General features: G+C 40.1%; 1 protein-coding gene across 1 annotated transcript in view; it reads left to right on the top strand.

Moving 5' to 3' along the window:
* Positions 1–21068, top strand: part of LOC122446048 (dynamin binding protein) — a 114046-nt gene that overhangs the window by 13755 nt on the left and 79223 nt on the right. The window contains exons 2-3 of the mRNA XM_043475748.1: positions 18769–18922; positions 20460–20582. Coding sequence (XP_043331683.1) covers positions 18778–18922; positions 20460–20582 — 268 coding nt within the window. The 5' untranslated portion in view covers positions 18769–18777. The remainder of the gene's footprint in view (positions 1–18768; positions 18923–20459; positions 20583–21068) is intronic.

The raw sequence follows: 21068 nt of genomic DNA on the forward strand, positions 1-21068 counted from the left end.
TTTCATATTTATATTTGAAAATTATATAAAGACCTTGAACCATGCTAAGTGAAAGAAGCCTGTCACAAAAGACCACCTATTGTATGATTCCATTTGTATGAAATGCCTAGAGAAGGCAAATCTTTCAGTCTAGAGAGAAAGTAGATTACTGGTTGTCTGGGGCTGGGATGGATGGGGAGATTTTTGGAGGCAAATGGAAAGTGACTGCTAATGGGTATGGAGTGTATTTTTGAGATGATGAAAATGTTTTAAAATTGATCATGGTACAGGTTGCACAACTCTGGAAATTTACTAAACCCATTGGATTGTACACTTTGGATTAATTCTATAGTATGTGAGTTGCAACTCAATAAACCTGTTTTTTAAAAATGATATGAAGATAAATGACCTGGATGATTTGCCTTGGAATACCTTTTTGTCTTTATCTGGGAAAAAAAATTATGTGTACACACACACATTTGTGTTTGGGAGTGCTCAGATACTTAAAACCCGTTCTAATTCTAACCATTATACTTGCTTACTCAAACATTTCAGGTGCTCCCAAGTACCTAAAATCAAAGCCCAACCTTTCTAATGTAGGAGTGAGTCCTGTGAGATCCTGTAAGATTGGGAATGTGAATGTACATTTTGATATATAACTTAAATTAGTTGTGTGTTAAGTCATCCATAACTATTTATGGAGGGCCTGCTATGTACCAAGCAGTGCTCTAGATGCTCAGTATACATCAATGTATAAAATAGACAAAAAGGACCCCTGCCCTATAGAGCAGGTAGTGGATAAGGACTAATTCTGTAGACTTCGTAGAGGAGGTACCATGAGCTGGATCTTAGAAGATAATAGTTTACCCAGAAAATAAGAGTTATGCATGTTTGATGGAAGAGGGAAGTGCTCAGCTGATCCAGTCAAAAAAACTAACATCACATTTTGTCTTTTTTTTTTTTTTTTGGCTATGCAACAGATAACTGCAACATCTCAATAGCTTATTACAACAGCCATCTGCTTTTGTTTTCATGGCTCTGAGAGGGCTGAGATTTGTAGGTCTGAGTAAAGAAGTAGACAGCAGCAAATGGATATAGGAGCAGGAATCTTCTTGGGGATTTATCTCAGGTCTTTGGCCACAGGCTGGAAGGGGTGTGCCCAGGGCAAGCCTCGGTGAGGCCCGACACAGAGTGGCTTCTGTGGGGCTAAGAGCTGAGCAGAGATACCTGAGGGTGCACGTTGCTCAGAAACACTGAATGTCTAGTCAAACCAGAGGTGAGAGACCTTGATGAACACTTAAGACATTCATTTGAGAACCCAGAGGGAAAGATACAATGCATTGTGTGATGACTGAAATGATAGATTTAGCACATGAGGAATTTAAAGCAGCTGATGTAAATAGGACATAATGATAGGGACCTTCAAAGTATAGTTGCTGAAGTAAAGATTAACTGGATGGACTTAAGAGCAAGAGCGATGCTGCAGAAGAAAGGGGCCAATGAACTATAAGGCAGATAAATAGAAGTTATCCAAGCTGAAATGCAGAGAGAAGAAAGATTGGGGACAGGAGAGAATAGAACTGTAGTGCCAGTGAGTTAATATCAAGTAGTTTATATGTCTAATTGGAATCTCATAAAGAGAGGAAGAAAGATGAAGAAATGATGACCAAAATTTCCCCAAATTTAATCAAAAATATCAGCTCTATATATTCAAAAATCTCAGTGAACCTCAAACAGGGTAGATGAGAAGACTATACACCTCAACACTTTGTCGTCAGATTGCTGAAAACTAAAGACAAAGAGAAAACTCTTAAAAGTAGAGAAAAAAGATATTACAGGGGAATGAAGATAAGAATGACAGGTTACTTCTCATCTGAAATAGGCAGAAGATAATGGAACAACATCTCTAAAATTTGAAAGAAGAAAAATAAAATCACCAATCCAAAAGACTGTACTAAGCAAAAAAATCTTTCAGAAGAATGAGAGTAAAATTAAAATGCTTTCAGATAAACTAAAGTTGAGCAAATTTGTTGTCAACAGACTTACACTGCAAGAAATGCTAAAAGATGTTCTTTAGGCTGAGAGGAAATGATAACGGAAGGAAACTCAGATCTGCGGAAAGGGGTGAAGAACACAAGAAGTGGTAATTGTACAGGCCAAAGTGAAAGACCTTTTCTTTAAAGGACAACTCATTGTTTATAACAAAAATGGCCTTGTATTTTGGGATTTATAATATACTACATTAATTATCTATCATTGTGTAACAAATTTTCTCAAAAATTAGTGGCTTAAAACACTATAAATACTTATTATCTTACAGTTTCTGTGGGTTGGGAATTCAGGAGTGGCTTAGCTGGGTGTTTCTTGCTCAGAATGTGTCACTTGTTGCCATCAAGATGTTGGTGGGGGCTGCATTCATCTGAAGGCTTGGCTGGGACTCTGTAATCTCCTTCCATGATGCTTGCTCACGTGCTTGCTGGCAGGAGGCCCCAGTTTTTCACTGTGTGGGCTTCTGCATAAGACTGCCTGAGTGTCCTCACAGTCTAGTCTTGGGAATCACACACTGTCACTACCACTGTATTCTGTGGGTTAGAAATGAATCACTAGTATGGCCCACACTCAGGAGGAGAGGAAATAGGGAGCAGTATCAAAAAATTTTTGAAATCTACTTTAAAGCTACCACAGATATCTATGGCAACAGTAACACAAAGTAGAAATGATATATATGGCAACAGTAACACAAAGGACAGGATGGTGTGGTAAATGGAATTATTCCATTATGTAGTTCATATATTGTATGTAAAATGGTATAATATTAAATCTAGACTGTGGAAAGTTTTTTCTTTTTAAATTTGTCTTTATTTTTGGCTGCACGGGGTCTTTGTTGCTTTGCACAGGCTTTCTCTAGTTGTGGCAAGTGGAGCTCTCTTTACTGCAGAGCAGTTCAGTTCCTGTGCTCAGTTGTGTCTGACTTTTTGCGACCCCATGGACTTCAGCGTGCTAGGCTTCCCTGTCATCACCAACTCCCGGAGCCTACTCGAACTCTTGTCAATTGCGTTGGTGATGCCATCCAACCATCTCATCCTCTGTCATCCCCTTCTCCTCCCGCCTTCAGTCTTTCCCAGCATCAGTGTCTTTTCAAATGAGTTAGCTCTTCGCATCAGGTGGCCAAAGTATTGGAGTTTCAGCTTCAGCATCAGTCCTTCCAATGAATATTCAGGACTAATTTCCTTTAGGATGGACTGGTTGGATCTCCTTGCAGTCCAAGGGACTCTCAGGAGTCTTCTTCAACACCACAGTTCAAAAGCATCAATTCTTTGGTGCTCAGCTTTCCTTATAGAGTCCCAACTCTCACATCCATACATGGCTACTAGAAAAACCATAGCTTTTACTAGACTGACCTTTGTTGGCAAAGTAATGTCTCTGCTTTTTAATATGCTGTTTAGGTTGGTCATAGATTTTCTTCCAAGGAGCAAGCATCTTTTAATTTCACGTCTGCAGTCACCATCTGCAGTGATTTTGAAGCCCAAGAAAATAAAGTCTGTCACTGTTTCGTTTCCCCATCTATTTGCCATGAAGTGATGGGACCCGATGCCATGATCTTAGTTTTCCAAACGTTGAGTTTTAAGCCAACTTTTTCAGTCTCATCTTTCACTTTCATCAAGAGGCTCTTTAGTTCTTCTTTGCTTTAAGGAACAAAAAATAGGGCAAATAGAAACAAATGCAGTATCAATAATTACTTTAAATGTATATAGCAACTGTCTGAAAGAGGTGCACTTTAGAAATTCAGAGAAAGATAACTGTGATCTCACTTGTACATGGAATCTTAAAAAAAAGAAAAATGCCAGACTCATAGGAAAAGAGTGTAGAGGGGTTTTCCTGGTAGCTCAGTGGTAAAGAACCTTCCTGCCAATGCAGGAGACATGGGTTTGATCCCTGGATCGGGAATATCCCGTGGAGAAGGAAATGGCAACCCACTCCAGTATTCTTGCCTGGGAAATCCCATGGACAGAGGAGCCTGGTAGGCTATAGTCCATGGGGTCTCAAAGGAGTTGGACATGACTTAGAGACTAAACAACACAACACACACACACACAAAACAACACAACAGATAAAACTGCTGGTCCCTCTTTTCCATGGTCATTGGATGCTGGTACTGCATAGAATGACCTAAAATCACTCACCCTGAGAGTGGTCTCAATTATTTTTAACTCCAGCTGCACAATTTCTTTCTTCCCTATTTTTCTTCCTCAGAATCTTTAGTTTTCTAAATTCCTTTCCTGATTCTTTCTTCCAAAATATCAAGAATATTTTATACTCTGAATATCTGAAGGGTAGAGAAGCGCCTTATCTTTTAAATCTTCTTTAGCCAAAAAACAAGCCTATGCTTGAAAGAGATAAGGAAAGGAAAAAAGACGCTTACCTTGCAGATCTCTGTGCTATTTATCCTCATAGCTTAGGTTAATAAATTTTCTAGACATCTCCTGGAAATTGTCCTAAAAACCGCCTGTTATCACATGTTTGTCTTGCTCCTTGTTAGCTGCACTTCACCCTGAAGTTTCACTTTGTAGTTTCAAGTTAATCTGTGCTTCTGCAGCTGCTATGGGTTCTGTTGTCTGGGCATTTATTGTAGACACAGCGTGTTGGAGCTGTTAATTTTAATGTGTCACTAGGCTGCTTAGCTCAGACATGTCCAGTGTATATACTTATGAGTCAGTGATTCTTAAATTTCATAATTGAGATTCATGCCGGATTTAAGAAATGAAAGTCTGAGCCAGTACTTAAAGGAATTGTTAGGTTGACCCATTTGAAAAATGTCTTTAATGTATATTTCCTCAAATTTGGTAATTCTGAAATATTAATCTTGGGACCTTCCTCCACCAGTGTGGTTTGTCGAAAAAGACAAAATTGATGTAGAGATATATAAGCAATTTAAAAAATAACTAAAGAAGAAAAATATCAGCTTAATGTGGGGGTGGAGTGTGGAATCCTTTAAGTCAGTTGAAACAGCTATCCGAGGAGAGTCAGTCCTGAAGCTTTCTTTTTTTATTTTAATTTACTTAATTTTGTTTTGGTTGTGCTGGGTCTTCGTTGCTGAAGAGGGCTTGTCTCTACTTCCAGTGAAAGTGATCGAACCAGTGTCTCTGGATTCTTTACCTACTGAGCTAGGAAGCCTGTGGTGAAAAGGAGGCTACTCTAGGCACCTGGGCTTCAGTAGCTGTGGAACATAGGCTCAGGAATTGCAATTTGAGGGCTCCAGAGCAGGGGCTCAGTAGTTGTGGCACATGGGCTTAGTTGCCCTGTGGCCTGTGGGATCTTCCTAGGCCAGAGATTGAACCAAACCAGTGTTTCCTGCATTGCAAGGTGGATTCTTTTTATTATTATTATTATTTATGTATTTGTTTGGCTGCACTGGGTCCAACCTAGACAGCATATTAAAAAGCAGAGACATTACTTTGCCAACAAAGGTCCGTCTAGTCAAGGCTATGGTTTTTCCAGTAGTCATGTATGGATGTGAGAGTTGGACTGTAAAGAAAGCCAAGCTCCGAAGAATTGATGCTTTTGAACTGTGGTGTTGAAGAAGACTCTTGAGAGTCCCTTGGACTGCAAGGAGATCCAACCAGTCCGTCCTAAAGGAGATCAGGCCTGAGTTTTCATTGGAAGGACTGATGCTGAAGCTGAAACTCCAATACTTTGGCCACCTGATGCAAAGAGCTGACTCATTTGTAAAGACCCTGACCCTGATGGAAAGATAGAGGGCAGAAGGAGAAGGGGATGACAGAGGATGAGATGGTTGGATGGCGTGACTGACTCAATGGGCATGAGTTTGGGTAAACTCTGGGAGCTGGTGATGGATAGGGAGGCCTGGCGTGCTGCAGTCCATGGGGTCGCAAAAAGTCAGACCCAACTGAGCTACTGAACTGAACTGTGTCCTAGTTGCTGCATGTGGGATCTGGTTCCCTGACCAGGGATTGAACCTGGGTTCCCTGCATTGGGAGCACAGATTCCTAACCATGGGACCACCAAGGAAGTCTTTGAAGCTTTCTTAATTTAAATTTTGTCAAAAGAAATTAGAACTATTTAGATGTTTGAGATTAGAACTATTCAGTTTAAATCCTGAAGAGGACTGAAGGACCCTTCCATGACTGGTGGAAACTCTGATCTGTGTCCTGTTCCGTCTGTTGAGGTTGTTGCCTTCCAACTTGGGACAAGTTTGAAATAAACAAAAAGTAATATACCCCGTAAGACAGTTTATGATAGCAGATTCCTTTCCTTTTCTACCCTCGTTTCTCTGATCATCCCTCCTACGTCAGAGCAGGCTTTTTATTTTTTCTTACAGTCCAGTATTCCATAACATGTTTCGCAAAGTGCATGTTGTGACTCAGTGCTGCTGTCATCAGGAGAGCACAGTGGGTTGGAGAAAGATACTTGATTGAGGACAGCTGGCCCAGGCCATGCTGCTCAGCTTCATGGGGGCCACCATGCTCAAGATGGGATCTACTTTTCCCCTTCATCTATTGCTGGCTATTTGAGTAATCACCTGGCAGTGACTGCTGACCTTCTGTCCACAACGAGCTCTGGTGACATAAACCAGAGGAGGAAATGATGTTTCCTTAGCTTCTCTCATTTCCTTCCTGAAACAGATTTAAGCTTCATTTTCTGACACCTCTTACCCTTTCGCCCAGAGGAAAGAGCCTGTTCTTATTAGTCCTATATTGCCAAGAATAAGAGAACTGTGCAATTATTTTTTGAGGTTAAAGATTACTTTTCATTGCTTGGATTTGAAATTTTTTAAATGGATTTCCATTCTCCGAAACTGATGTTTTATGGAGAGTTCAGTTTCAGGACATAAGGAACTTTCCAGATGCTCAGGCAAACATATTCCTTTGCAGGAACCTATACTGGAGACTCCCTCCAAAGGGGACCCTCTTCCAGCTCTTCTCAGGTTGGCAAAGATGTACATGGGCTCCTGCAGCACACCCACTTTGTAGGAGCAAACAGGAAAGGAAGAGAAACTGTCATCTAGTTCAGGAAATCCCTTCACAAATTTGATTCCGAAAGTCCAGAAAGACTTATACTCTAAATTGAGCAATATTAGGAAGCGCTTGCAAGGTGTCATCAGTGCTGTTTGAAAGAATATAGTACCTTTTCAAAGCTCTCACACATTGTGTCCTACTTTCCTAGGACACAATGGATTGTGAAATAGATTGCTCAGAATTTGAAAGCAATTTGGAGTCTGGGCCCATGCACCAAATCTGTCAACAGTGGGATTTTTTTTTTTTTTTTGAAGGGTGGGTGCACAGGAACCCAGGCATTAGTCTTTTTCTAAATATATTTTAAGCCTTCAAAATTTATCTCTCTTCCTCTTATCTCTCATCTAGATTTAGGATGGTAGATTTAGGAAACTAACTTTGTATGATTTCCTGTATTTTCTGTCTCCATTTTTTCATGCCTGGTTCTCATAAACTCAAAAGAATCCTTTTGGGCATGTATCTGTCAGGGGCTCAGCAGAATGTAGAAGGCATACTCAAATTGGGTAATTTGAGGAGGTCCCGCTAGGAACAGACAGATGTAGGGAAAATACTGGAGAATTGTACTGTACCCCAGAGATAGCCAGTGAGCCACCCAGGCCTCAAGGGGCAGGAAACTGGGTTGTTACCTGACTCAAGAAAAAGAGCTGCTTTGAGGGGCTTCCTTATATTAGTTGTGGCCTTTAGTAGAATGACACAGCCAAGCCAACTCATAGCCCAGCTGGAAAAGATGAATGGGAATAAACACCCAACCTTACCATCCCTCTGCCTTCAGTTCTCCTGCTGGTGATGCTCATTGGCTGAACCAAACTGGAAGCCAGAGGCAAGGGAACACTTTGATGCAATTCTTGTGGGTCAGCCTCATGGAGCATAGAGCAAGGTGGAGGAGGGGAGGACAGACAGACCTAGAAGGGGGAATGGAAGACACCCAACCCTGGCTTTAATATTCAGTGTTCTCAGTCTGTTCCAGGTTTGATATCAATATCTAAGAATCTGCCTGCAATGCAGGAGACCCTGGTTTGATTCCTGAGTCAGGAAGATCCACTGGAGAAGGGATAGGCTCCCCACTCCAGTGTTCTTGGGCTTCCTTTGTGGCTTAGCTGGTAAAGAATCCGCCTGCAATGTGGGACACCGGGGCTCTATCCCTGGGTTAGGAAGATCCCCTAGAGAAGGAAACGGCTACCCCCTCCAGTATTCTGGCCTGGAGAATTCCATGGGCTGTATAGTCCATTGGGTCGCAAAGAGTCGGACATGACTGAGCGACTTTCACTTTCTTTCACTTTTCTTTCAGGGAAAAAGTTTGTCATCTCAGGAGATTTCCTTTTAATGAAGTATGTCCAGACTTGTAGATATGTTGCTTGTCAGCAATTATTGAAGTTTACTAGGCTGCCTTCTACATTCTCCCACATCTTATGACATAGATTTTTAAAAATCTTTGTTATGATAAATATATATATATATGTGTGTGTCTATGTAAAACATAGACTTTACCATTTTGCCATTCTTAAGTGTACAGTTCTGTGGCGTTAAATACATTCATTTTGTTGTGCCACCATCATCATCATCTATCTTCCGAACCTTTCCTTGTCACAAACAAGCTCTGTACCCATTCTCCTTCCCCCCATCCCCTGGTAACCACCTTTCTAATTTCTGTTTCTATGAACTTTACTACTATTGATGTATCATATAAGTGAAATCACATAGTATTCATCTTTTTGTGACTTAGCATAGTATGCTCAGGGTTCATCCACATTGAGGTATGTGTCAGAATGCCCTTCCTTTTTAATAATACTCCATTGTATGTATATGTTTACCTGTTCTTTTGATGGCCACACAGGTTGCATGATATACTTTTTTAAGTGTTATTTTTATTTGTGGATGTGTTTTCATTAATACTCAATACATTCACTCTCATGGCTGCAACTTTTACATGTTCAGCCTGATCTCTCACAGAACTGCAAGGTGATAAAAGAACAAGGGACTGAGACAGGAACAGCGGATATGGGCTTGAGCAAGAGAGAAGGGCATCATCTGGAGGCAGTTTAAATGTGTGGAGAGACAGTGGAGCCCACCATGGATAAAAAAAACAGCGTGTAAACAAAGGAACAGGTTTTGGACAGAAAGTGCTTTATGGGAGCAGAGAGCCTTTTGCTTGGTTAGGACTGCACAAGGACTATTTATGAATAAGTGGAGTGAGAAACAGTTTAAAAAAATATAAAGTTTGACCTAAAAAAAGTGTGCTGTGCCAGATAAGTTGAATTAAAAAGGAGTTCTTGGCTGGATTGACTCAATCTTTAATTAGTAAAATGTCCCTGCAAGAGAGAAATACGGCTTATAGCCTTCCCCAGGTTTATAGTGACCATAGAGCTCTTGTATTTGGGGACAATATGATTAGTGTCCTCATCATGTTTTGGGGAAATGGTGGGGACTAAGCCAGGTTTCTTGGGTGCAGGAACTACAGCTCATCTCACAACATCTTGAATGTTCCTTGGTACATCAGAGAAGTAAAACTGGTTAGAGAGATTACTGCCAAGGTCTTTAGTCCATTGAAAGTGTCAAAATATCCTTAGTGAAAGTCACTCAGTCACATGCGACTCTTTACAACCCCAGGCTGCTTGGTCCATGGATTTCTTCAGGCCAAGAATACTGAAGTGGGTTGCCGTTTCCTTTTTTTGCTCCCCTATGGACTATAGCCTGCCAGGCTCCCTCCACCAAAAACAAAGAAAAATCACTGCAGATTTATGAATCAATTTTCTGCTCTCTCGATCTCTTCCTCATGGAAAGAAGCCTGTTTCCTTATTAGATAGTGGTCAGATTATCTACAGGGTCTTACTTTGTCCTGTGTAGGGTAGATACTTTGGGATAGGAGTTGAGTTGCTTAGGACAATAGAGGAGAGTTTAAATGTTCCTGTTAGTCTCCAACGGAATTAGAGAATAAATATTTAAAGAATATTGGGTTAAAGAGTCATCAACTGATTAGCCTACCCAGCAGAGCCAGATTTTTAGCCTGCATGGGAATTTGATTGACTCTATTTGGCTTGACTAAAATTTATTGAATATGTGAATGCATTATAGAGAGTAGGAAAATCTTGTAAATTCTTAAGCAACTGTGTAATGTGTAAAAATTGACCGTTTAAAAGATTAACCAGGTTCACTGACAGATTAGTGAGGAGAAAAATTGTATCTTTAGCCAAAAAGAGAGGAAAATGGCACTTCCCCAAAAGAAAATGCATTATAAACAAATAATAAACTCTAGTTAAGATATATGCTGATGGAGAAGGCAATGGCACCCCTCTCCAGTACTCTTGCCTGGAAAATCCCATGGATGGAGGAGCCTGGTAGGCTGCGGTCCATGGGGTCGCTAAGAGTCGGACACGACTGAGCAACTTCACTTTCACTTTTCACTTTCATGCATTGGAGAAGGAAATGGCAACCCACTCCAGTGTTCTTGCCTGGAGAATCCCAGGGACGGGAGAGCCTGGTGGGCTGCCGTCTACGGGGTCTCACAGAGTCGGACACGACTGAAGTGACTTAGCAAGATACATGCTGAAGTATTGGGGAAAATATCTGTTATATATTTTGAATACATCAAAGATAAAATGAAAAATAAATATTTTAAATACATTAAAACATAGCATGGATTGAAAAATGGGGAACTAGATGATATGTGACAAAGTGTCCGCAGTAACATCTTAATGGTAGACTCTACATGGTGGGTGTCAGCTTCTTTCGGCGTGGCTGTTTGAAAATTTTACATAATAAAATGTTGGAGAACTAAAGAGAGGAAAATGGAAATTCAGTGATTTTGAAGGAAGAACCAGTGAGATGTAAGAGAAATAGTAACATTTACAATAAAAAGTACATGGGCATTGGAGTCAAATAGACTTGAATTCTGCTTCTGGTTTGGCTTTGTGTCAGAGAGTTAAGTATGTTGTTTAGTGGTGGCACTGGGATTTGAAGCCAGGGACCCTGACTCGAGCAGCTTGGTCTCCACCTTGCAGTGTGGTGATAGTACAAGCTCCTAGCTCAGTGTCCGGAATGTGATAAATTCTCAAATGGTAGCTGTTGCGGTTAGTGTGCTGCCTGGATTATAGAGGATGAAGAAGTATCAGATTCTGATGTTTGATCTGAGAGACTTATATGACACTGTTACTCAAGCTGGATGATAAAACTCTTTGTGGAGAAGAGATGGTTAATTTAGTTTCAGATAAGTGGAAGTAGAGATTTTGATATGAACAGTTCTTTGTATTTTCCTGAAGTTCAGTAAATCATTCGCTCACCAAAAATTACTCACTGAGCATTGCTCTAGACCAGTGAACAAAACAAGACAAAAATCTCCTCCCTCATATAGTTTTATATCCTATGAGGGTTTGAAGAATGAAGGGTCTTTGCATCTCACATGCAGAGTGACTCTGCAAAGCTGGAGAGACAGGCATTCACCAGCAAGAGAAGAAATGCTGTCATAGCAAATTTTCTGATGTCCCAGACATTATGCCCTCCAGGCATTTATTTCCTCTGCTTTCTCTCAGGCCCATCTGCATTCTGATTTCCAATGTATTAATAGTTCTTTTTTGCTTCCATCTAAAGTTGGTGGAACAGTTTATGTGTAAACTAGTTATGATTAAGTTTCAAAATATTTTTTGGCCATACTACACGGCATATAGGATCTTAGTTCCCCAACCAGGGATTGAACCCAGGCCACGACAATGAAAGCACCTCGTCCTAACTGCTGGACCACCAGGGAATCCCAGTCCTGGCTTCTAAAACGGCCCAGACAGAAACAATAATTGTTGCTTTTCATAGTGTGTACAGAGAAGACAGATGAAATTCACGCTATTCCGCATAAAACAGAGGGCATAAAGACCTTTCTGGTCTCACCCACAAATCCTGTAGTTTAGCCAGGCTCTGACTGCAGCACACTTCCAGGGTGTGTATTCCTTAGCGATTACGCACTCCTTCCAATAGGGTAGGAGGTCAGTCAGTAAAAGTATTTATTGAGCCAGACCCTCCTCTGCTCCTGAGTCATTTTCTGGTAGAGCTGGAAGGTTCTCGGGGAGAAGCTTTAACCCTTTCAGCTCACAAAGGTTACTCCTCCATGGAACAGGGTAGCTCTCTAAGTCACTCTCTGGGGCTTATGCTAATTGTCTCCTTGATATTTTAGATAATGAGGTTATATATTTAGTCTGATAGATGAAATTTGAGAAACAATAGTAGTAGGAAAAGGAAAATAATATCTACCTTGGCTCAACCTTGAGTTGTTTTAATAATGTATAGATGGTTAAGGATTTCGCAAAAATTGTTTGTTTTAGGGGAAAGAAATATTTTTGACGCCACCCTTATGTGGAAATCTGACATCTGGCAACTTCAGCTGTCTGGAAGACAGCCAGAAACTAAGAAAGGGGCCTCAGAGCACATAAAAAATAACTGTTGAAGGACTCTAGCACTACCACATGTACTTTACTACTGCAGAAGAGTTTGTTAACCTCTTATTTGGAGCATGCTTACTTTTTATTTATCTAGACACTTTTAATAATTTTGGCGGTGTGTGTGTGGTTCCCTGCCACTCCCAGCAGATTGTAAACAACGATCTAGAAAGAGGTAGAAAAGTTGACAGAGGAGATAAACTGAGAGCAGAGCAAAGGCTGACATTAAAAGAGAAAAACCTAAAACTTACATAGCACTGGTACTGTGTGTTACAGAAGAGTACAGTAATACAAGGTTAAAAAAAAAAAAAGAGGAGTACAGTAAGGAACGGTCTTAATAATGAGCTTATTATTAAGTTAGTGTTTAGTGTCTTTTCTGATGATGGCAAGGATTTATGTTATGTGCCTAGGTTTTAAACATGGTCAAAGTTAACCACGTTTGACACGTTGAAATAGTAAATTATGTAGTGTTTATATACTTGAAATATCCCATTCTTTGATGATGCTATATCGTTGACAGATTTAATCTTGTAGCTGATTATGGAAATGATGTTTAATAAAAACTGCTAACATTTATTGAGCACCTACTGTATTTCCCCTGTGCTAAGTGCTTTCACACTATTAGCATACTGGTTATGGGTTTGAAAACAGACAGATCTGCATTCCTATTCCATGTCTGACTTACTATGTGACCCTGGACAGTTTACATCGCCTCTCTGAGCTTGCAGAATGGGAACCAACTATATACAGCAGGGTTGTTGTGAAGACCCAAGGAGGGAAGTCATAGTGCTACATATAGAAGTGCTAATTAAATATTAGGCATTGTTGTTCAATTGCTAAATCACGTCTGACCCTTTGTGACCCCATGGACTGCAGCACACCAGCCTTCTCTGTCATCCACTACCTCCCAGAGTTTACTCAAACTCATGTCCATTGAATCAGTGATGCCATCCAACCATCTCAGCCTCTGTCATCCCCTTTTCTTCCTGCCCTCAATCTTTCCCAGCATCAGGTTCTTTGCCAGTGAGTCAGCTCTTCCCATCAGGTGGCCAAAGTATTGGAGTGTCAACTTCAGTCCTTCCAATGAATATTTAGCATTGATTTCATTTAGGAATGACTGGTTTGATCTCCTTGCTGTCCAAGGGACTCTTAAGAGTCTTCTCCAGCACCACAGTTCAAAAGCATCAATTCTTTGGCACTCAGCCTTCTTTATGGTCCCACTCTCACATCTGTACATAACTACTGGAAAAACCGTATTTTTGGCAGTGTTAGAGCCTCCATCCATAGCTCTTCAGGCACTCTGTCTACCCGATATAATCCCTTAAATCTGTTCGTTACCTTATTAGGCATTAGTATAATTACTTTTATCATTATCATCACCCTCTTGATGGTTATTATGAAAGTAGGATTATGTCCATTTTTTGAAAAAAGAAGCTGAAGCCCAAGTAATATATCCAAGGTAAAAAGCTAATATATAGTGGAGTTGGGATTTGAACCTTGATCTCTCTGACACCAGGAGCCCAGTAATTTGCATTCACATTACGCTGCCTCCTCAGTGTGTGATTTTCAATTGTGAGTGTTAGTCACTCAGTCATGTCTGACTCTTTGCGACCCCATGAACTATAGCCCGCCAGGTTCCTCTGTCCATGGGATTTCCCAGGCAAGAATACTGGAATGGGTTGCCATTTCCTACTCCAGGGGATCTTCCCAACCCAGGGATCGAACCTGGGTCTCCTGCATTGCAGGCAGATCCTTTACCATCTGAGCCACTAGGGAAGATTTGTATATCTTTTAATACTTAAAGAAAATATGTGGTGGGAGAGGATGTGGGGAATGTTACTAGCTACTTCTCTTTTCCGTTGTATACCCAAGTCATCTCATTATAGGAAAAAAGTTTCTGCTGGAGGAAGCACAAGCTGGAATCAAGATTTCTGGGAGAAATATCAGTAACCTCAGATATGCAGATTATACCACCCTATGGCAGAAAGTGAAGAACTAAAGAGCCTCTTGATGAAAGTGAAAGAGGACAGTGAAAAAGTTGGCTTAAAGCTCAACATTCAGAAAACTCAGATTGTGGCATCCAGTCCCATCACTTCATAGCAAATCTTAGATGGGGAAACAGTGGCTGACTTTATTTTTCTGGGCTCCAAAATCAATGCAGATGGTGACTGCAGCTGTGAAATTAAAAGACGTTTACTCCTTAGAAGGAAAGTTATGACCAACCTAGACAGCATATTAAAAAGCAGAGACATTACTTTGCCAACAAAGGTCCGTCTGGTCAAGGCTATGATTTTTCCAATAGTCATGTATGGATGTGAGAGTTGGACTGTAACGAAAGCCGAGCGCCGAAGAATTGATGCTTTTGAACTGTGGTGCTGGAGAAGACTCTTGAGAGTCCCTTGGACTGCAAGGAGACCCAACCAGTCCATCCTAAAGGAGATCAAGCCTGAGTTTTCATTGGAAGGACTGATGTTGAAGCTGAAACTCTAGTACTTTGGCCACCTGATACAAAGAGCTGACTGATTGGAAAAGATCTGATGCTGGGAAAGATTGAGGGCAGGAGGAGAAGGGGACGACAGAGGATGAGATGGTTGGATGGCATCACCGACTCGATGGACATGGGTTTGGGTGAACTCCAGGAGTTGGTGATGGACAGGGAGGCCTGGCGTGCTGTGGTTCAAGGGGTCGCAAAGAGTCGGACACGACTGAGCAACTGAACTGAACACAAAGATGAGCTCTTTTTACTCAGTAGTTCAAATGAAATACGTAACATTTGTATTGCATGAGTCATTAAAATCTTACAGGTACTTTACATTAATAGACTAAACAATTTATTATGTGCCTAAATATTTGTCCATGTCATTCTTAGAATGTAAACTTAACGAAGCTATAACTATTCTTTTTTGCAATTAGGCACTTGGTGCTTTTTGATGTTGGTTATAGTTATATGTAGGGGCTTCTCAGGTGGTGCTAATGGTAAAGAACTTGCCTGCCAATGTCAGAAATATAAGAGATGTAGGTTTGATCCCTGGGTTGGGAAGATCCCCTGGAAGAGGGCATGGCAACCCACTCCAATATTCTTGCCTGGAGAATCCCATGGACAGAGGAACCTGGCAGGCTACAGTCCATGGGGTCGAAAAGAATCACACTGAAGTGACTTAGCATAGTTATATGTGGGATGAAAGTTAGAATCCTCATCTCTACCAGCACCAAATGAATACTTGAGGCAAATAAAGAACAGTAGACTTGGGGCCTCTACACTCTGGAGATCTTCTGTTGCTTCTTGTAAAAGACCTGGGAGAAGAGTAAAGTAATCCTGAGGGTTTCCAGTACATATGCCTTCCTTTTTATTGCCTCCCTTTCTGTTGCTTGAAGTGGAATGTTAGTTGCTCAGTCGTGTCTGACTGTCTGTGACCCAGTGGACTGTAGCCTGCCAGGCTCCTCTGTCCATGGGATTCTCCAGGCAAGAACACTGGAGTGGGTAGTCATTCCCTTCTCCAGGGGATCTTCCCAACCCAGGGATGGAACCCAGGTCTCCTGCACTGCAGGCAGATTCTTTACCACCTGAGCCACCAGGTGAGCATGCACTTAGGCTCCCTTGACAGAGAATAACAGACACATTGTCTTATAACAGCACAGATACCATGGCAGGTAGTATGCAAGTTTGAACTGTAGGCTTCTTTGAACAGAAAACACATTCTTGATGTGGTATAGTGTACTCATTCTTGTCTGGAGGCGCCATCTACATAATCTTTCTTGTTCTTTTTATGGATTTTTATTTTTCAATGCATTTTAAATCTGCACTACTGTTGCTGTTATTCAGGTCGAATTACTTTTTCTTTTTTTAAAATAGAAGTAAGTAGGGACCAGAATTGCCTCAGTCCAAATCCTGGCTCTGCTGCTATAAACTCTGTGATCTTGAACAAATTAAATTATCTAACTTTCTGAGCCTCAATACCCCCATCTTTAAGGTAGTTGTGGAGAGAGACTATGCAAAACTAAAAAGCTTTTGTACAGCAAAGGAAATTATCAACAAAACAAAAACACCACCTACTGAATGGGAGAAGATATTTGCAAATGATATAACCAACTCAGCATCAAATAAACACCCCAGTTAAAAAAATGAACAGAAGATCTAGGCATTTTTCCAAAGAAGGTGTACAGATGGACAACAGGCACATAAGAGATGCTCAACACCACTGGTCATCAGGGAATACAAATTAAAACTGCAATAAGATGTCACTTCACACTTACCATATTGGCTGTTAAAGAGACCAAATAACATGTGTTGGCAAGGATGTAATCTGGAGAAAAGGGAACCCTTATGCACTGTTGGTGGGAATATAAACTGGTACAACCACTATGAAAAACAGTATGGAGATTCCTCAAAAAATTAAAAACAGGGCTACTGTGTGATCCAGAAATCCCAGTCCTGGGTATTTATCTGACAAAAGCTAATTCAGAAAGAGAGATGAGCCCCTGTGTTCATTGCAGCATTATTTACAAAAGCTGTAAACTTAGGAAGCAAACTTAGTGCCTGTTAGTAGATAAATGGATGAAGAAGATGTGGTTATATTATATATCTGTGTGTGTGTGTGTGTGTATATATAATGGAATATTACTAATTCTTAACAAAGAATGGAATCTTGTCATTTTTGATAATGTGAATTATCAAAGGGCATTATGCTAAATGAAATGTCAGAGAAAGACAAATACTGTGTGATTTCACAATGTGTGAAATCTAAAAAACAAATGAACAAACATAAAACAGAAAAAAAGTCATAGACACAAAGAACAAACAGGTAGTTGCCAGAGGGGAGGTGGGCGGGAGGAGGAAAGAAATAGATGAGAGTTTAAGAAGTAACTTCCAGTTGTAAAATAAATGATTCACAAATATGAAATGTATAGTGTGGGGAATATAGTTAATAACTCCTATCTTTGTATGATGACATATCATGACTAGATTTATCATGGTGATCGTTTTGAAATGTATAGGACTATTGAACCACCAAGTTATATAACAGGAACTGACATGGTGTTGTAGGTCAACTATACTTCAGATACAAACAAGCTCAGAAAAAGAGATCAGATTTTCTGGTCACCATAGATAGGGCAGAGGTGGCTGGTGGAATTGGATGAAGGCAGTCAAAAGGTATAAACTCCCAGCAAAAGACTCAGGTTCAATCCCTGGGTTGAGAAGATCCCTGGGAGGAGGGCATAGCAGTCAACTCCAGTATTCTTGCCTAGAGAATTCCATGGACAGAGGAGCCTGGCAGGCTACAGTTCATGGGGTCACAAAGAGTCGGACACGACTGAGCGACTTTCAGTCACTTCACTGTAAGATAAATGAGTACTAGCGATGTAATGTACATGATCAGTATAACCAATACTGCATATGTTATGTATGAAAGTTATTAGGAGTGTACATCCTAAGAGCCCTCATCAGAAGGAAAAATACATGTTTAAAATGTAATTTTAAAATACATTTAATTTTGTATCTATATGAAATGATGGATATTCACTAAACTTTCTACAATAATCACTTCATGATGTACGTAAGTCAAATCATTATGCTTTACACATTAAACTTAGGCAGAATATACTCTGTTAGTTGCTCAGTCGTGTCCAACTCTTTGCAACCCCATGGACAATAGCCCACTAGGCTTCTCTTTGTCCATGAAATTACTGGAGTGGGTTGCCATTGCTTTCTCCAGGGGATCTTCCGAAGCCAGGGATTGAATCCAGGTCTCCTGCATTGCAGTCAGGCAGACTCTTTACCATCTGAGCCACCAGGGAAGCAAAAACTTATGCAGAGGTATACGTCAATTATATCAATTAAACTTGAAAAAATTTATTTGGAAATACAAAGGGAAGAAATAAATAAAAAAGAGATGGCTATGGGGAATAGATGAAATGCCATATTTCAATTCCCTACCTTTTAAATACCATATTTTAAAAGTACCCTCTTAAAAAAAAAAAAAAAGTACCCTCTTGCCTCGTACTTTAAAAATGTTAATTTCCATATTGCCTTCCTCAGGCATATTGGAAAGTCTGTATTTCCACATTGCATGTTTTCTATTACTCATAGCTATAGGTCATTTTTTTTTTCCGATTCCAGAATGACTTTGAAAATCAAATGAAAAGGTATGAGGAAATTATTGTTTCTAAAGAAATAAATGAGATAGCATTCTGATTGGTTTAAAGTACAAACTTCTTATTTACTTTGACTTCATTATAAGTACCTTTATATCTTAATGATAATTCTCAAGCTATAGGTCTATACTGCAGTGTCTTAAATAATTCTACTTCCCCATTTCTTTGACCTTTCTTTCCAGGTTTAAAAGATGGAGGCCGGGTCAGTGGTTCGAGCCATCTTTGACTTCTGCCCTAGTGTGTCAGAAGAACTGCCACTCTTTGTGGGAGATATTATTGAGGTATTGGCAGTGGTGGATGAATTTTGGCTTCTAGGAAAGAAAGAGGATGTGACAGGTAAGAGGCTTATGATTCTTCACATTCAAAATAGGCCATAGGCCCTCCCTTCTTTCCATATTAAAAATTAAGGTTTAATGGCAAGCCCAATAAATAAACTTCAGATCCTTTTGTGTTTTCTGTATGTGTTTGCCGTGGTTTCTACCAGCGAGGAGAGACCGTCTGTTATCATTGCATCTCTCCTTGCAGGTTCCTTTAAAAGGTTGATGTGGTTAGGTACCAGCTGCCCTCCTAAATCCCTGGGTGACCTAAATTTATTAAAGTTGCTCTGTACCCTAGAAGCACTTATCTCCCACTTTGCATGTGCCTGGTTTCCTTTTTTCTATTATTGAAAACATAGATTAGTACCAGTTTCTTTCATGAATTCAGGAGGAGGCTAAAAGTTCTTCTCCCACAATATGCATCTGTATTAAATCCAGCCTTAATTTGCATGTATTTATGTATGTCTGGCTTGGAGTATATCTTACAGTCGTGAGAACAGACTCTGTTGATACTTAACCCATATTTGGGGGATAATAGATTATTTCCCAGTAGATGTGATACCTCAGCTAGGATAAATATGGTGTGTCAGAGTTAGCAAGTCAAAGAGGATAGGTAGAGAGGATTGCTTATTCAGGGGCCCTGGATCAAAGAGGAAAAGAGCATGGAGGAACTGAGAAAAGTTCAGTCTGGCATGAAGTGTGAATGGTTGAGGTGGGGGAGATGGCATAGGGAGATGAATAGAGATTAGATCATGGAGGACAGCGCATGCTGTGGAAAGGGGTTATGGAAACAGGCTGCTGCTTCAAGCACAGGTAGACTTGTATTTTACAAAACTCTGCTTCAGAGTGAAGAGTGATAGGAAAGGGCAAAGCCAAAAGCAGGGAGGCGAGATGGGAAGTTGTTGCATCGAGGTGAGAAGTAGCTGTGGCTTGGACCGAGGCGATGAGTCTTGAGATAGTGGACAGATGCAAGAGATATATAGAAGGTGGAATCAGCTAAACTTTCTGATGCTTTCCAACTGACAGGCCTGTCTATCTACTATTACCTGTTAAAACCCTGCCCATCTTCAGACTCAACTGTAGTTTTTTTCCGTAAAATTTTTCATTTTCTTCCTGACCCATTTTCTGCCTTCTCTGAACTTCCATAGCAATTTGTATACCTATGAGTTGACACTGGATTTCAGACTGAAATATTGCTTATGTCTGAACTAGATTTTGTGTCTGAACTAGATTTTAAGATCTTTCAGGGCCAAGACTGTCTTACTGTTTTTCCCTTCTGCAGTGTGCCTTTGATAGAGTGACACCCATTAAATGCTTATTGGATTGAACTGCACTCTCTGTGTTCTGCAGGCACCCTATTTTGTGCATTGCACATTTTCTAAAATAGATTTTCCAGCTATGAGTACTCAGTGAATTTTTAATTTGGGGTCTATAAATGAGCTCAGAAAAAAGTTTTTTGTCCTGGTATCCGAACAGAAAAAAGGAATTTTATTTTTATTTATTTATTTATTTTTTTAAAGAATTTTAATACTGGAAATGTTTGCTTTTATTTTCAGGACAGTTCCCCAGCAGTTTTGTAGAAGTTGTTACCATTCCAAGTCTAAAAGAGGGTGAGAGACTCTATGTCTGTATCTGTGAATTTACATCCCTAGAGCTGAACAGTCTTCCTCTCCATCGAGGTAAGTTGATCACCCAAGAGTAGACTGTTTAAAATAATACTGGTGGGGTCAGTCCATTTTGACAACTTGCTCTTTTTTTCATTTTTCTAAGTAACCTCTAGAGAGTCTTCAATAATACTAAGACAGAGCTGACAGTAATAAACCCTTATCTTTGAGTAACATTTTATAATTTCTACAGTATTTTTTTCTCACAAATGTAGTCTCATTTCATTCTCTGTATCTTGTGTAGTCAAGTCTTAGGTACTAAGGCTTCTTTATTAATGTACAGTAATAGAGCAGGAATTGTGGTTTGCAAATTAAGGCAGAGATGCAAAACATTCCCTTTCCTACCCAACTATTAGGTAATGTTATTAAAGTTCTCATCAGAACAGGTTTAAAAGGAAGTGGTTTTAAACAGATGGTCATAGTCATGTCTCAAGTATTTCTTGTATTCAAGTATTTCTTGCTTCATGTACTCTGAAAGACTTAAGAATGTCTAAAGAGTGA

The sequence above is a fragment of the Cervus canadensis genome, chromosome 8, assembly GCF_019320065.1.
Source record: "Cervus canadensis isolate Bull #8, Minnesota chromosome 8, ASM1932006v1, whole genome shotgun sequence".
Classification (NCBI taxonomy): Eukaryota; Metazoa; Chordata; class Mammalia; order Artiodactyla; family Cervidae; genus Cervus; species Cervus canadensis.